We start from the raw sequence: 18,962 nt of genomic DNA on the forward strand, positions 1-18,962 counted from the left end.
CGAATTCCAGTGTAATCTCCTGCAGATCCTGCTGGAAATGACACAATCGCCTTATAGACTTCCGATTCTGGCAAAATTAATTATTCAGTGATGGGGTCTTCCTCAGGGTTGTTGTTTATGGCTATGGCATCCCTGGTTGGAGGCTTGTCTCTTAGTGCTTGGGCCGTGGTCTCATCTTTGGGGGCTACAGTGTCATCACTTGTAATTATTTGGATTGCTCCCACTGTGTTACCTTCGATTTTTTGCTGACCTATGCACAGATTTTCTCGTTTTCAGTGGGACTTTTCTTGGGTCTACCTCTGTGATTCTTGCGATGATGGGGCAGAGGGACACAATTATCCATTCTTGGGTAGTTGTGCACTGCCTTGGTAACTGACGTGGTTAGCAGTTTGCCTCGTCTCTCAGGAACTGCAAGACAGACACTGCCGAACAGGAGTAGGTTGTGCTATGCTTGGATGGTGCCTCAGGCTTCTAAGTTGGTGGAACCTCCATTCACCTGCTTAAGAAGGTCTGTGAATTTCCCTGCTGCATATGGGCGAGTTGCTTTAGGGATGTGGGATAGTGTACTGCTAGCAGTGGATTTGAATGCCAACAGAAGGTTATCACAAGTGAGGAGGTTGCCATTGTAATTGTCATCTGCCTGTGGAGGCTGTGAGCTGCTCTCTGCTGGGGGCATATGTGATCCCGCACACCCATTGTGTGCACGAATGCGGCCATCCCTGTTGCGTGCTCGAAACTCTCCACACACCTGACATGTGCCTCTTCTTTCATCGTTGGGTGCACTGTTTCCCTGGCTTTGTGGCTGGCTGGCTTCATCATTTGCCATACCTCAAACTGTGTGGTAAGTCCATGAACCCCATGTGGTTCATGGTGGTGGTGGGGGGGGGGGGGTAGAAAGGTCTCCCGTCCTTGTGGTGGGCGGTGGAGGAAAGGGAGGAGTGGAAGATGTGTGATGAGGCGGAGTAGGGCACTCACTCCCTCCCAGGACAAGTCACTATATACCACAATGCTCTGTGCACCTGTTACTATACACCACTATGTTCTGTGCACAGCCCCCACTGTAAACGACACACCGCTATACACTACACATGCTATGCGCATACCATGCACATACTACGCACTATACACTATATACTACATACACTGTACACACTGTGAACAAACACTCCATTGTTGTAACACGAGCACACGGTGTATGCGCGCCTGTTTGGGGAAGGGGGGACACAGTTTTACCCCTCAACCTCCGCCTCCTCCTCCTCCATGAGGCCACCCCTCACCGACCTCTCCTACCCATGTTGACCGTTATGTTCCCTCACTGAATTCACATACACAGCACTTTTCTTGATTCTGAAGGAAGAGACGAAATGCAGAGTCTTCTGGCCCTTTCCAACACGAGCAGCAGATATTCACACACCAGCCTGTTGATGATAATCCTGGTAGGTGTTCTTGATTGGACGATATTGTGCAAAAAACACAGAGCAGGATGCCCACAGCCTCTCTCTGGCAGAGGTGCATATATATAAATATATATATATATATATATATATATATATATATATATATATATATATATATATATATATATATATATATATATATATATATATATATATATATATATATATACATATGTCGTGCCGAATAGGCAGAACTTGCGATCTTGGCTTAAATAGCAACGCTTATCTTACCATATAGGACAAGCTAAAATTTGTGTATTAACGCTCTCGCTTCACACGGCGAGGGCCTGGGTTCGATTCCCAGCCAGAGTAGAAACATTGGACGTGTTTCTTTCAACCTGTTGTCTATGTTCCCCATCAGTAAAATGGGTACCTGGGTGTTAGTCGACTGGTGTGGGTCGCATCCTGGGACACTGACCTAAGGAGGCCTGGTCACAGACCGGGCCGCGGGAGCGTTGACCCCCGGAACTCTCTCCAGGTAAACTCCAGGTAATCCTAACGAAAAAAATATATTTCACTGTGTTTGTTTAGTATTAAATTATTGTAAACAAATCTAAAATATATTTAGTTGGGTTAGGCTAAAATAAATTGTTCTTGTTATAATAAGGTTAGATAAGTTTTCTAAGATACATTTGGAGCAAAATTAAAAAAAATTACATTAACGCTAATGAAAAGAATATATCTTTAAACGTATAAGAGATAATTTTAGGAAGGACTTAATTTTAAATGAGTTCTTGCTAATTGACCAGTTTTACATATTCGGCACGACATATATATATATATATATATATATATATATATATATATATATATATATATATATATATATATATATATATATATATATATATATATATATATATATATATATATATATATATATATATATATATATATATATATATATATATATATATATATATATATAACAAAAAAAAGGCACAATACCGTGACTTTGTCAATGATCCAAGTCGGACCGAAACGTCGTCGTAAGCTTCTCTCTGTTATGTGCGGGTTATTTGTGTATATATATATATATATATATATATATATATATATATATATATATATATATATATAAATATATCTATATATAAATATATGTATATATATATATATATATATGTATATATATATATATATATATATATATATATATATATATATATATATATATATATATGTATATATATATATATATATATATATATATATATATATATATATATATATATATATATATATATATATATGTATATATATATATATATATATATATATATATATATATATATATAGATATATATATATATATATATATATATATATATATATATATGTCGTGCCGAATAGGCAGAACTTGCGATCTTGGCTTAAATAGCAACGCTCATCTTGCCATATAGGACAAGTGATAATTTGTGTATGCAATAATTTCGCCAAAATCATTCTGAACCTAACGAAAAAAATATATTTGATTGTGTTTGTTTAGTATTAAATTACTGAAAACAAATCTAAAAAAATATATAGTTGGGTTAGGCTAAAATAAATTGCTCTTGTTATAATAAGGTTAGGTAAGTTTTTTAAGATTCTTTTGGTGCAAAATTAAAAATTTTTACATTAACGTTAATGAAAAAAAAATATCTTTAAACATATAAGAGAAAATTTTCGAAAGGACTTAATTTTAAATGAGTTCTTGCTAATTGACCAGTTTTACATATTCGGCACGACATATATACGTATATATATATAGATATATATATATATATCTATATATATATATATATATATATATATATGCAAGGAATTCGGAAGAGCAGGCGAAATATACACAAGCACTGATCTCTGGCTGAAGGAGACTCGAACCTACGAACCATGGAACAAGGTACGCAGTGCTATACCAAACTCACCACACTGGACCAATACCTTGGAGTCCAGCTTGCACTAGACTTTGATCCAAGACAGCCAGCTTTCAGGGAGAAGGCTTACTGCTTTTCATCTCATCCCCTGCATGCATCAGCCTTACTTGAGAGTTTATCTCGTTGACATCATTATGCTGTACGAATGTGTTCCATACTCGAGTCATCCTGGGTACATATGATCTCAGATGGAGTGATGTTCTGGAGAAGGGTACAGCCAGAGTGAAGTTGCTGCTTTCTGCCCGTCTTGTGGCATAAAACCTTCTTTCACGCTGTCCTGGAAGTGGATCCAAGTGTGGTACTTTGACAATATTGGCCTTGTACATAACAGTAAGGCCACCCACATCCCTCCTGTGTTGAAGGCTCTGCTGAAATGACAGATCTATCCAGGATGGGTCCAGGCGAGAGATGAGACGTCTTGCTCTGTTCTCTACTCTGTCAAGCAGTTGCAGATGAGAGGGGGGACAGGGAAACCAAGAAAGTGGAGCATGCTCAAGGTGTGAGCGTACTTGTGCCTCGTATAGAATCTTGCAACCCCTACTGTCAAGCAAATGCGAGATACGGCGAAGTGCTGTAAGCTTCCTGGCTGCCTTCATGGTTAGTTTGGAGTCAAATTTCACCCGAAGGATATCAGCTTCTTCTCCTGGTGCCAACACCCTCCCATTCATCCTTACTACTGCACCAGCATTACCATCATGGTGCCTAGAGACGATCATCATTTGCGTTTTCTCAGGTGCAAATGTTACTTGCCATCTATTTCCCAAAGCTGGTATAGCTCTTAGCTGGTGATTGATGTAGCTTAGAGCAGCTTGCATTTCTTCTCTTGGATAAGTGAATGTCAGTGTACAGTCGTCTGCATATGCATGTGATTCTGGGATGAGATGAAGAAGGTCGTTGAAGTAGACATTCCATAACAATGGTCCCAGCACGCTGTGGCTGCATCTTAAAGATATCATGGAGGAAGTTACTCACCTTAGAAATCTGGAATTCTGGTTTATAGTAGTCATAGATGCGGACTGTCCCAGGCTTGACATTCTCCACATCAATGTCCCTTATCACACGGAAGTTTACACAGGTGTCCTTTGCAGTTAATTCTTCAATGTAGAAGGTGATCTTGCTACCATCAACTTCATATCTCTTTATATTAAGATCATCCTTTACAAGCTTCATAAGATCTTCTTTCTCGGGAATGTAACCGGAAATGAGATCTACTTCGATAACTACCATGTTAGACTTGCCATCTGGGAGTATATAGGAAGCACAGGCAGTGATACGTTTAGTAACACACTTGTTGTCCGGGACTGTGATGGTGTTGACAGTCATATCAAAGGCATCACTTGCTTCAGCCTCGGGAATATTGTACCGAAGAACAGCCTGGAAGAAACAATATTTATTGATTTTCATTCAGGTTAATGTACTCTCAGCTTGATAATACACATTATCACTATTCCCCAGCAATATACACGAAAAGTGAATAATTCCATGACACACTTCTAGTACACAGGGTGAAACTTAACACCTAAAGTCAAGTTCTCTAAATGATCAACTGATGGTCATGTCCTGATATAAAATAACGATAAATCGAAAATATGACGTGTAGTATTAAAACGTTTCTTCACTCATGGCTTCTTCGGTCATGAGGACAAAAGAGACAATTTTTGGTGAAACGTTTCCTTAAAAAAAATCCTAATATTCCACATGTCTTATATAAACTGATTGACTCATATTTCAAGTTTAATGTTACCTGCAGAACAGCACATCCTTGTCCTTGCAGTGTGACAGAGACGGCGGTAGGAAGTACTGGCAGTTTTACGAGCTGTTGTAGAAGTCTGTTGTCTTCAGTGACATTGAAGCTGTGGGAGAAGTCAGTACCTTCCACTGATGCTACAACGTACAAAGGTCCCTGGTAAGTGTACGTAGCATACAGTGCTAGAGCCTGCAGTGCTACCACTGTGTCCTGTTCTCCAGACAAGAGAAAAGTGCAACGCTTTAGCGCATAATTTATAAAAGTAACAGATCATATAAATAACATTTTTCGTACAAGTAATGAAATATAACATTTTCAGTTAATGTATTCAGACACAATATTGGTTATCACTCAGTGGATATTACGGATCATTTTTGACATACGTTACTTAGTATTTTTTCACATGAACATTAAGATATCTGTCTTGACTTAAGAACTTCTAAGGACATCTATAATAAACTTATTACTAAGAGGATATTAAGCATCATTTTGACATATTATGTTAATACTTTTTTTATCCAGAAAATTAGGATATCTGGCTCTACTTAAAACACCTAATAATATTCATAATGCTTCATTATTTTAATACGCTTCTCAACTCAGGAAATTATCGTCTCAAATTAGTAGGGTCAATTTATTGAAAGTTGTAGCAGAACCTCTTACAACTGGCTATTATATGGAGGAACACTGCACGTGACTTATACGTAGCACTACGTTGCCTCTTTGTACACAGGTCTTCACTCCCCAGGTAGAAATATAAACACATATGCAGTTTAATGTGATCCTTTATTGACAACGTTTCGCCCACACAGTGGGCTTTTTCAAGACACAAACAGGTCTACCTGGGGTGGAAGGTACGCGAGTATCTACCCCAGGTAGATCTGTTTGTGACTTGAAAAAGTCCACTGTGTAGGGTAAACGTTGTCAATAAAGGATCACACTAAACTGCATATGTGTTTATATTTCCACTGTGTCGGTATTTTATACCATTTATTTCCACTCCCCAAGTAGATGTTTGTGACCTGATAAAGCTTCACGTGTGAGAGAAGCATTGGTAATAAAGGATCCCATTAATTACACTGAATATTTGTCTTTTTTTCTTCATATTTTTTATATAGAGCAGAAGTGATGCAGGTGGAGGAGACGTCGCAGGTGAGAGTAGCCAACTAGTGCCAGCAGATCATGCTAAACAGTTGTATTTAACAAAGGAATTGCATCACGTCACCTACTTCGGCCCAGCACCTGACTCCCACATTTATCGGCACTTTATTTAGATTTTCAGTTATTTTCTTTGATCTTAAAAAGGTTTCATTTTTGTGAAATCTAGCACCATTAAAGGTCTCCTTTTGCTATATGCCTTTTTACCATTTGTTGGCCATACTATTCTTCAATATTGAGAGAGATTCTTGAAGAGAGACTAGACTCAGCTGATATAAAGTTTTTACACCTTAATACAAAAATGAAAGATTATCGAAGAACACCTAACAAAGAAGAATGAAATAGTTGGTGCAAATAACAGTAGGAGAACGTAAATAATTGTTATGTTACCTGTGTGGAATAGAATCCTCCTTGTCCGTTTCTTTGGGCTGTTATCCATTTAACAACCTTCCTTGCTTGATCCCGATACTTGACAGAGTCCAGTGTCATCATAGCCATGATAGCGTAACCAGCTGTCTCCACTGCCACTGCATTAGATTTTCCTGGTAATAAGATGTTTTGTATACCGAATTTGACAAAGTCTTTATTATTAGGTACCTAAATTGAAATGAGAATTTTAAAACTTAAATGTGGAATGAAAATGTAATAAAGCGAAATTCACATAGCTTAGAAAATATGAGAAATTAGTAAATAGCATGAGTCGTAAATGTTAACATAACATAGGAATATAAGAATGGAGGTACACTGCGTAAGGCCTACTGGCCCATACAAGGCAGGTACTTATCAAAATGATCTCTACAAAAAGCTACTTAAGAATTTACTCCCGTGTCCAATGACACTAATCAAACCCAGCCCCTCCCACTCATATATTCGTCCAGTCTCTTTCTGAAGCTACCGAGCATCCTAGCTTCGATAACCCTACTCGGAATATTGTTCCACGCATCCACAATTCCGTTCGAAAACCAGTAGTACTTACCTATGTTCTTTCTAAATCTAAATTTATCCAACTTACAACCATTATTTCTGGTTCTTACTTGGTTCGACACCTTCAGCACTTTATTAATAGCACCTTTATTTATGCCCAACCTCCACTTATATACTTCGATTACATCTCCCCTCGTTCTACATCTCTCCAGAGAGTGGAGAATATAAGCTCAAAATCTAATTTCATATGGGAGATTCCTTATACAGTAAATCATTTAAGTCATTCTTCTTTGTATGTTCTCCAATGAGTCTATAACCATCCTGTAGTAAGGAAACCAAAACTGAGCGGCAAAATCTAAATGAGGCCTTACTAGTGATGTATAGAGCTGCAGCAGGCCTGCTGGTCAATGCGATGCAGGTCCAATTCTCCCACCTGCTTAAGCCAATGCCTTAACCTAGTCAGGTAAGCTACATTCACTTAAGGGAGGAGCACGGCAGCTAACCTAATAGCACAAGCAAGTCAGGGCCAACTCACACCCACCCACACCCACTCATGCATTTATCCAACCTATACATAAATAACCCGCACATAGAAGAAAGGAACTTACGACGACGTTTCGGTCCGACTTGGACTATTTACAAAGTCACACTAACGAGAAGTGTATGTATGTATAATGTTCGCCAAGACCGTAGTCCTGGCACGGGTCTCAATCTTTTGATGACCCGTCTCTGGCTCTCGAGGGAGAAAGGTTTCTACAATGATGCGACATATGCTGCTCAAGCACTCTTCTGGTCAGTTAAACTGGTACACTTCATAAGTGACAACACCATATATACTCCTAACTATAGACACTAGCGAGGAGAAGGACATGTGTGGAGAAAATTTCTCCAAGAGGGGGGTATCAGCCCCTTCAGCCCCTTTCAGCCCTTTCAGCCCTGAGGGGCCCAGCCCTCTCAGAAGGGGCAAATGTCTTGTTTACTGCTACAGCGAGTAATTGATAGCAGATGCAGTATGAGTATGGGACGTGGTCGCTTCGACCAACGCTCCTTGCAGTGTTGCAAAGTGTAGTTTAATAAGAGACAGTACATCTCTTACTTTAGCAGGACAATTAAGGAAAATCCTGCTCCCTCTTTATTACCATAGTAAAGATAGTGGACATTGTTGTCTATGCTTAAGACAGCAAGAATCAAACATTCTGCTTTACTTCATCGAGGAAGTGGCAAGGAAGCAAAAGTACTAGGTCAGCTTTTTCTTTGTGCTAGGGGAGTAATGGCGTGGGGCGCTGTGGCGTCTTCAGATTACTTTTGACTCTACTGAGAGTGACATTGACGCCAGGATAACCAACAAAGAACGATCTGTGCATTAGTGTGAACAAAGTGTCTCATAAAACACAATAAACACTTAAGAGAAGTGTGATCAGCTTCTTTAGTGATAAGATTGTGAACAATAAAGACAAATCTTGTGGAACATAGTGTACCAGTGTGAGTTTTCCTAGACTATGGAAGACGTGGACATCCAAGGACACTTCAGCTTCTATCAAGTCACCGATATCTGTCGAAGGTGTGAAGAACACCATAGCTCACGCTACAAGAGCAAGGTAGGTTATGAATTTCTTGTAGTACGGGGGACTGCGCAGTTCTTGAGTCACAAGGAGTTTGTAATCAACCTATAGTCGGCAGTAAGGGGCGGACTTTTGAGTCCACACAAGTAAGTTTGTCAGCAATCAGTGAATGAAATATGCTGACATAACACTCCCTAGGGGTAATTTATAATCTTACAAATTATAAATCTTTACAGCCCGTTGAGAGATGACTTCGACAGCTTCTCAAGACATCGTCTGCAGTTGCGGCTGTGCAGGCGATGAGCTGTCTTTCTAAGTTACGTACAAACTCTTTAAACTTAGCTGGTAATGCCATTTCTCAACAACATGTCGTTATCACGGGTAACAGCTTGTCTGATTCGTTGACTTCATGGTACACTAGTGTGGCCGCAGTCATCTCTGGGTCCTCTTCGGGAGGGAATATCACTCCTAGTTGCCTGCAGAGTGTCTCAGTAACATCGCACTCCAGAAGATAGTGTGTTAGGGGCCGCTGGACAACATGCTGACAGTACTGGCACATCTCCTCAGCATTGTCTACCATCATCTTGGCTGTGGGAAAGCCCAAACGAAGCCGATGGATGGCGGTACACTGCGCTCTGGACCAGCTTCTATCATATGGAGAGGGTTCTTCCTGAGTAGCTGCTCGGTACCACTGTTGAGATGGGGTATCACCTAAGACCTCCCCCATAATTTTCATGGCTCTGGCAGCCACCAGTTTTGTCTGTCGTAGGCTGATGTGGACAGTAATCCCAACATGTGGATAGTCTGTTGCTGCCTTAGCTGCATCATCTGCTGCCTCATTTCCCCGGATGCCAGCATGGCTGGAGATCCAGTTCAATGTCGATCTGTTACCCTGAACTTCTAAGGCTGTCATTATGCTCAGGATCGATGTGATGAGGTGAACATTGTCCTGTGGTTGAGGATGGGAGAGGGCATTGATTGCAGAGTTGGAATCAACATGTATGACAGGTCGGAGTCGATGTCGTAGGGCATGTGACAATGCCTGCTGAATCGCCACCAGCTCAGCTTGAAGGATCGTGCAGTGGTCAGGGAGTCGCCAGCCTTGTGTGTGACCATTGTGGTACAGTCCATCTGCTGCTCTTTTCCTGTCAGGGTCGACAGAACCGTCTCTGAAATACACTGCACATGTTCCATGCTTGTCTCAGCATGATTGCTGAGGGTGTCTTGACTGCAGAGATGCTTAGAGATGGGTAGCTGCATGATGCAAACATCGGCTGGATCTGGGCGCCAGGGAGGTGGTGGATGGTACTCAGCAACAGGAAGGTCACAACTCTTCTCAAGGAGTAGTTGTATAGGCAGCAGCTTCCGCCCAGCAGCACAAAACGAACGAATCCAGGAGTAGTCCGTGAAGAGTGTGGTATCTTGTGTCATGGTTGTCAATATCCGTCTCCTTAGTGGGGTACCTTGCTGCTGGTGCAGAATCGTGGCTACTTTGCAGGCGTTGTATCTTACTCTGTCAGCCAAGGAAGGAAGCCGGGCCTCAGATCTAAGACATACTGTGTTGGTCCAGATGAGGGCCCCAAGCATAGTTCTTATCTCCTGGTTTTGTACGACCTCCACCCTTTGCCTGCTCTGCGGGAAGAGATGAGCTAACGCCGGTGCACCGTAGTCAATGAGCGAGCTTATAGCTTGTATATAGTACAAGCGAAGTACATCTTTGCTTGCCCCTGCACGGTGCCTCGTCATGGCTCTCATGGCGTTGAGTCTGAGTAGAGCACGGGTTCTGACATACTCGGCCTGTTTCTGAAAGGTCAGCTTTTTATCAATGTAGATTCCCAAGTACAGGTAGGAGCCTGTCCACTCAAGTTCTATATCCTGAGTATGTAATCTATTCACAGGATCTGGCCCCTTGAACATCATTGCAAGAGATTTCTCGGCCGAGATCTTGAGGCCTAGTTCCTTGCAAGACTGTGTAATTAGGTCCAAAGCTCTCTGAGCCTGTCGCTCTAAATTGCCTTTCCCATTCACTATGAGTGCAATAGCTGAGGAGCTGTGTACCACTATGAAAGGGAAGGCTCACAAATTCCTGCATAAGGATGTTAAACAGGGTAGGACTGAGCACACCTCCTTGTGGCGTGCCGTTTTCCAGGGTTTTAAAGGAAGAGTGATGTCCCTGAAAGCTGACACAGGCCTGCTTGCCCTTAAGGTAGGACTCTATCCAGGCCAGGAGGCGTCCTTTGATTCCCTTCCAAGCTAGTATTGCTAGAATTGCTGTGGGGCTGGCTAGCTCAAATGCCTTCTCAAGGTCGAGGTAGACGACGATACTAGGTTTTTTGTTACTATCAGCAGCTGTACTCACTTTTTTGGTGAAGCCAAATATGTGATGATGAGAGGGTCCAAGTTTCCATAGGAGGCGGTTTAACACCATTCTCTCAGCAGTCTTGGCTAAGCAGCTGGTCAGAGATATGGGTCTCATACTGCCTGGGTCCTTGGGCTTTGGAATTGGTACGATGGTAGCTTTCTTCCAAGCTGCTGGGAGTGTCCCAGCCCTCCACGACTTGTTAATGACGTCAAGTATGGCCTCCCATCCACTCTGCCCAGCCCGTGCAATCATGGAGTACGTAACACCATCGATGCCCGGGGCAGTGTCACCTGTGTTCTTAATGGCACGTAGGAGTTCCAAGTCCGTGAGGTCTTCATCAGTCACATCTTCCGACTCACATGCAGCTTGTATCGTTAGCTGGCGCTGTGGCAGAAGATCCGTCTGTATATTCCGGATGTCCTGTGGGAGCTAAGTGGAGGCTCCCCTGGAAGTGAAAAGTTCCACTAGTTTCTCAGCTTCCTGGGATGGGTTCGGGTGTGCTGGTGGCCTCGGCTTGCTCTTGCCAGTTGCTATGTTGAGCTTGCCCCATATCTCAGATAAGGTTGTGTGATGCCCGAATGTTGAGCACCACTCCAGCCATTTTTCAGTTTTTACTCTGAGAGAGACTGCGGGCATGCTGCACAATGGCTCTCAGAGTATTCCTGTTCTCTGCCGTAGGGTTACGCCTGTATAGCTTCCTAAAAGAGTTGATGCGGTGGTTCTGCTCCCGCACCTCGTCGTTGTAGAGCCACCAGTCTCTTTTGTGAGTGCGTCCTGCGGACTTCTTTGGAATTGCACACTCTGCTGCCTGGATGAGAACAGTGATTAGCTCCAGTTCAGCCGTATCACAGTCTTCAGATAGAGAGTATGTGGACCACCAGTCATGAAGATAATCCTGCAACACCTTCCAGTTGGCCCTCTTTACGTCCCATCTAGGAGGCAGCACAACTGTGGGAGGCCTGTTGATGTTGAAGGTGGTGATCACTGCAAAGTGGTCACTGACAAGGTGAGGATGAGTTTCCTATGTGGCTCCTGCTGCGAGTTGTCTTGACCCGAAGGTAAGGTCGAGGGAGCCACCCAACAGGTGTGTGGGGTCTCCATTGTTTAGCAACTTTACCTCTGGAATATCGTGTAGGAGCATTGCTATGTGTCTGCCAGCAGCATTGGTTGCTGAGTGAGAGTGCAGCATTGGGTGATGTGCGTTGAAATCTCCACCCACAATAATACACTCAGTGCGTGCTAGTGCGAGGAGCTCTGCCATGTCGAGGGTATTGTCAACAATGCCTCTACCCAGGAAAAAAAAATTCTCCTAATCCGTGTGCTTTAAGTTTCCTCAATAGCCTCTGATGTGGAACTCTGTCGAAAGCCTTACTGAAGTCCATATACACAATATCATAATCAATACCATGATCTACCTCCTCTAACACCTTAGAGAAGAAAGTCAGTAAATATGCAAGACAAGAACGCCCCTTTGTAAAACCGTGCTGAGATTCATTTATCAATTTATGCCTTTCAAAATAGCTGCGAATCGCTTTGGCAATTACTGATCCCATAAAATTCCCAAGTATGGAGGTAAGGAGTTTTGGTCTATAGTTCGAAGCTAAGGACCTGTCACCTGCCTTGTAAATAGGTATTACATTTGTCATTTTCAACTTGTCTGGCACTATGCCAGTTTGTAGTGATATATTGAAAAATTAGCCAAAGGTATGCTAAGTTCCTCTTAACATTCCTTTAATTAAAACCCTTGCAAACAGTTCATCTGGGTCTTGGGTTTTTTTAGATTTTAATTTCTCTATTTGTCCGTGGACAATGTCACGTGTTACCTCAATACTGCATAGTTTATTATCATTCTGTTCTACATAAATTTTAATTTCTGGAATTTCGCTGGTATCTTCCTGAGTAAAAATTCAGAAATAGGTATTGAAAAGTTCACACATTTCCTTACCACTGTCAGTGATCTGACCTGTGTTAGTCTTAAGTGGGCCAGTCTTGTCCCTAATCTTACTTCTGTATACCTGAAAGAATCCCTTATGACTTTAGCCTCATACTCTCTTTTTGTTTTTCTTATTTCTTTGTTTATATTCTATATCTAATTGAATATATTGATTTCTTAACTTCGCATCCCCTTTTTTTATTCGCCTATATGTGCCTTTCTTTTGACCAATGAGATGTTTTAATCTATTGTTTATCCATTTAGGATCGTTATTGTTAGATCTAATTTCCCTACTCGGAACAAAAGTTGGTTGGGCAGATGGCACTATGCTTTGAAACACGTCATATTGGCAAACAACACTAGCTACCTGACCCACAGTCAGGTCATCCCAATTTAACCCACCCAGGTAATTTCTCAGTCCCAAGAATTCGGTCAAGTATAAATCTGGGACAGAGAGTTGATTTGCAGTTATCTGGGTAATTCCATGATAAATTGACACTAAGTGATTTGTGATCACTTTCCCCAAGCTCATCATTAACCGCGAGATTATTAACCAGTGATTCTTTGTTGGCAAGAACCAAGTCAAGCAGGTTGTTTCCTCTAGTTGGTTCTGTCGCAAACTGTTTTGAAAAGCAATCCTGAACCGTATCATAAAATTCACTAGACTCAAGATTTCCTGCCGCATTGCTCCAATCAGTTTGTCTAAGGTTTAAAGGTCCCATTACACAACATTTTCATATCTAGAAGTCTTATGAAATTCGTTCCATAGCACTCCCTATCACACCCAAAATTTACTTTTCGCGACCTTCGAGAAACTGTAGCCAAACAGATTCTGTGTTCGATGATTCTAATCTTATATCTTGTTTAAAACAACTGTTTAAATTATCTCTGACATTCATGACCACTCCACCACCCTTCCTGTTGAGCCTATCAGTGTGGAATAGTTTATAAGCCTGTATGTTGCATTCAGAAGGTAATTCTCTGTCTTTCAAGTTGAACCAGATTTCTTTTACAGCAATAATATCTATATTACCTACACTTGCAAATAATCTTATCTCATCTATACTATTTGTATAGTAAACCTTAAGGGAGCTAGTCACTCACTGCCCTTTACTACGTATCTCTCTTTGTTTTGCTGAGTAATTGCTTTGCCTTTACTAACAACTTTATTTTGAATATTGTCTTTTAAGCATATCCCTGGGATATCCTTGTAATATCTGCTGTTTTCTACCCAAGTACTGCAGCCTGATTGCTTCCCACAAACACCCATTCCTCTATAATCTCTCAGTTTAAATTCCTAGACAAATCATCAATGACCCCCTCAATTGAATTAGCTAATGCAGCCACTCCAACCCCAGAGAGATGAACCCCATCCCTTGAATACATATCATGTTTGCCAAAGAATTTGTCCGAGTTGTCAATCAATGGGACTGCAAGTTCCTTGCAGCTCCTGTCTCACCAGCAATTTGTACCAATTGCCCTAGACATCTATTCATTGCTCACTCCTCTTCTAGGCAAGATGCTACATATGACTGGCATCTCTCCCTCAGACCTGACTACTTCTATTGCTTACCTGCACTTATCCAGCAGCTCCTGTCTCCTGCCCTTCCTGATGTCATTTCCACTAGCACTAAGACAGATAATGGGCTTGTTAACATTACTTGATATAATGTTATCCAACCTGTTCACTGCATGACCAACACCAGTTCCTGGGAGACACCCTGTGTCTGACCTTCCTCTCTCTGCTACAATAAACACGGTCCATATGTCTTACCTGAGAATCTCCCACAATTAGAATCGTCTTACCTTGATTAGTAGGGGACTCAGTGGTACCTTTAACCCCACTATCCACCGAAGTACACTCGTCCTGGAGAACAGAGAATCGATTTCATACCTTCACATCTTCTCTATTAACCTTCCTATTCTTCCTTCTTCCTGAACTGTGAACCACTTGCCACTTAAAGCTACTTCAACTCTTTAACTCACTTCTGGTATCATGTTCCTCCTTACCAGCACCAACCATCTCACACTCCCAAACCCACCTAGGTGAGCTTCAGCCTCCTATTTTCCTCCTGAAGCAATAGAACCTCCTTCTTCAACACTTTAACCTGAGATTCCAAGACACTACAGCAAGCCATGGTTTTGGTAATTCCCAGACAGCTTAGGGCAGTTACATAATATCTGTCATTTAACATTTTAATGAGAAAAAATGGTTATTCAAACAGACTTCAAACATATGTACAGCTTCCATTTTTGCTTTTCTCTAATTTTTGTATTTCAGTTCATTAGCAATATAAATTATGTTTCAACTTCAGCATATTTTTTACCCCAGCATACCTGGACCCTCAGGCAGCTCCCAGTGGGTGGAGTTCTTAGCCACAATGGCCAGCTTCAGCAACTGTTGGAGAACGGTTTCGGCCTCCGGAAGCTCAGCCAGAGCGAAAGCATAGGCCTTCAGCGCCAAGGTATAAGGGTACTGAGTGGTGTCAGCATGTAGACACTGAGAAGCCTGAATGACAGACGGGCTACATGAATCATCATTAGCCTCAAGCATTGCGATCATCACATACGCGGTCAGAGGTACAGTAGAGTTGCTTGACTCAATTCCTCCCTGTGGTTGAAAGATATTAAGTTTCTTTATATATATATATATATATATATATATATATATATATATATATATATATATATATATATATATATATATATATATATATATATATGTATATATATATGTCGTGCCGAATAGGCAGAACTTGCGATCTTGGCTTAAATAGCAACGCTCATCTTGCCATATAGGACAAGTGAAAATTTGTGTATTCAATAATTTCGCCAAAATCATTCTGAACCTAACGAAAAAAATATATTTCACTGTGTTTGTTTAGTATTAAATTACTGTAAACAAATCTAAAATATATTTAGTTGGGTTAAGCTAAAATAAATTGCTCTTGTTATAATAAGGTTAGGTAAGTTTTCTAAGATTCTTTTGGTGCAAAATTAGAAATTTTTTACATTAACAAAAATTAAAAAAAGTATATTTTTAAACGTATGAAAGAATATATATTTATATATATATATATATAAATATATATATAAATATATATATATATATATATATAAATATAAATATATATATATATATATATATATATATATATAAATATTATTATTTTATTTTTATTATCACACCGGCCGATTCCCACCAAGGCAGGGTGGCCCGAAAAAGAAAAACTTTCACCATCATTCACTCCATCACTGTCTTGCCAGAAGGGTGCTTTACACTACAGTTTTTAAACTGCAACATTAACACCCCTCCTTCAGAGTGCAGGCACTGTACTTCCCATCTCCAGGACTCAAGTCCGGCCTGCCGGTTTCCCTGAATCCCTTCATAAATGTTACTTTGCTCACACTCCAACAGCACGTCAAGTATTAAAAACCATTTGTCTCCATTCACTCCTATCAAACACGCTCACGCATGCCTGCTGGAAGTCCAAGCCCCTCGCACACAAAACCTCCTTTACCCCCTCCCTCCAACCCTTCCTAGGCCGACCCCTACCCCGCCTTCCTTCCACTACAGACTGATACACTCTTGAAGTCATTCTGTTTCGATCCATTCTCTCTACATGTCCGAACCACCTCAACAACCCTTCCTCAGCCCTCTGGACAACAGTTTTGGTAATCCCGCACCTCCTCCTAACTTCCAAACTACGAATTCTCTGCATTATATTCACACCACACATTGCCCTCAGACATGACATCTCCACTGCCTCCAGCCTTCTCCTCGCTGCAACATTCATCACCCACGCTTCACACCCATATAAGAGTGTTGGTAAAACTATACTCTCATACATTCCCCTCTTTGCCTCCAAGGACAAAGTTCTTTGTCTCCACAGACTCCTAAGTGCACCACTCACTCTTTTTCCCTCATCAATTCTATGATTCACCTCATCTTTCATAGACCCATCCGCTGACACGTCCACTCCCAAATATCTGAATACGTTCACCTCCTCCATACTCTCTCCCTCCAATCTGATATTCAATCTTTCATCACCTAATCTTTTTGTTATCCTCATAACCTTACTCTTTCCTGTATTCACCTTTAATTTTCTTCTTTTGCACACCCTACCAAATTCATCCACCAATCTCTGCAACTTCTCTTCAGAATCTCCCAAGAGCACAGTGTCATCAGCAAAGAGCAGCTGTGACAACTCCCACTTTGTGTGTGATTCTTTATCTTTTAACTCCACGCCTCTTGCCAAGACCCTCGCATTTACTTCTCTTACAACCCCATCTATAAATATATTAAACAACCACGGTGACATCACACATCCTTGTCTAAGGCCTACTTTTACTGGGAAAAAATTTCCCTCTTTCCTACATACTCTAACTTGAGCCTCACTATCCTCGTAAAAACTCTTCACTGCTTTCAGTAACCTACCTCCTACACCATACACTTGCAACATCTGCCACATTGCCCCCCTATCCACCCTGTCATACGCCTTTTCCAAATCCATAAATGCCACAAAGACCTCTTTAGCCTTATCTAAATACTGTTCACTTATATGTTTCACTGTAAACACCTGGTCCACACACCCCCTACCTTTCCTAAAGCCTCCTTGTTCATCTGCTATCCTATTCTCCGTCTTACTCTTAATTCTTTCAATTATAACTCTACCATACACTTTACCAGGTACACTCAACAGACTTATCCCCCTATAATTTTTGCACTCTCTTTTATCCCCTTTGCCTTTATACAAAGGAACTATGCATGCTCTCTGCCAATCCCTAGGTACCTTACCCTCTTCCATACATTTATTAAATAATTGCACCAACCACTCCAAAACTATATCCCCACCTGCTTTTAACATTTCTATCTTTATCCCATCAATCCCGGCTGCCTTACCCCCTTTCATTTTACCTACTGCCTCACGAACTTCCCCCACACTCACAACTGGCTCTTCGGTCATATATATATATATATATATATATATATATATATATATATATATATATATATATATATATATATATATATATATATATATATATATATATATATATATATATATATATATATATATATATATATATATATATATATATATATATATATATGCAAAACAACCACTGTGAAAGAATAGATGATATTTTGTGTCTTATGCCCAAGAATGTAGATATACACCATTTCCTTGGCAAATTAAATAGCTTAGCCCATTCTATAAACTTTACTGTTGAGTTTGAAGAAAATAACTCATTGCCTTTTCTAGATGTTTTAATTATTAAGGGTAATAATGAGTTCAAATTTAAAATTTACAGAAAACCTACAAATAACTGTTCCTATGTTCACTATTATTCTTCACATCAAGATAGAGTTAAACTGTCTGTTTTCTTATCACTGTTTTTGAGAGCTTTACGTATTTGTAGTCCAGAGTTCATAGTTGAGGAAATATCTAAAATTTATGAAATAGGTAATGATTTGAAATACCCAAGAAACGTCTTTAAAACGTATTTAAAAATCTTGATACAGTAAAAAAACTTTTGATAAAAAATTCCCCCCAAAATGCTGACGGATATGTCTATAAGATTCCTTGTAAAATTTGCGATAAAGTTTATTACGGTCAAACTGGTAAAAGTCTCGAACTAAGATTAAAACAACATAAATATAGCATTAGAACTGGACAAGATTCCAATGCTCTATTTGTTCATGTGAGAGATTTTAACCATCCAATTGATTTTAAAAAAATTGAGAAAGTAGTATCAAGCAAGTCCATGGTCGACAGGAATATAATTGAATCTTGTTTCATAAAAAGCAGTTTTGACAATAATATGAATATTTCCTTTGGTTTATATAAATTAGATCCATTTATCATCAACAGGATTTGGGAAGAGTTTAATAATACATT

The 18,962-nt window shown here is 40.3% G+C and overlaps 1 protein-coding gene across 1 annotated transcript in view; it reads right to left on the reverse strand.

The window, feature by feature from the left end:
* LOC128705785 (alpha-2-macroglobulin-like) overlaps window positions 1-18,962 on the reverse strand; it is a 177,135-nt gene that overhangs the window by 65,087 nt on the left and 93,086 nt on the right. The window contains exons 15-20 of the mRNA XM_070085794.1: window positions 17,638-17,664; window positions 16,800-16,822; window positions 15,397-15,675; window positions 6,669-6,820; window positions 5,118-5,330; window positions 4,346-4,747 (exon numbers count right to left, since the gene is read on the reverse strand). Coding sequence (XP_069941895.1) covers window positions 4,346-4,747; window positions 5,118-5,330; window positions 6,669-6,820; window positions 15,397-15,675; window positions 16,800-16,822; window positions 17,638-17,664 — 1,096 coding nt within the window. The remainder of the gene's footprint in view (window positions 1-4,345; window positions 4,748-5,117; window positions 5,331-6,668; window positions 6,821-15,396; window positions 15,676-16,799; window positions 16,823-17,637; window positions 17,665-18,962) is intronic.

The sequence above is a fragment of the Cherax quadricarinatus genome, chromosome 1 (assembly GCF_038502225.1).
Source record: "Cherax quadricarinatus isolate ZL_2023a chromosome 1, ASM3850222v1, whole genome shotgun sequence".
Classification (NCBI taxonomy): domain Eukaryota; kingdom Metazoa; phylum Arthropoda; class Malacostraca; order Decapoda; family Parastacidae; genus Cherax; species Cherax quadricarinatus.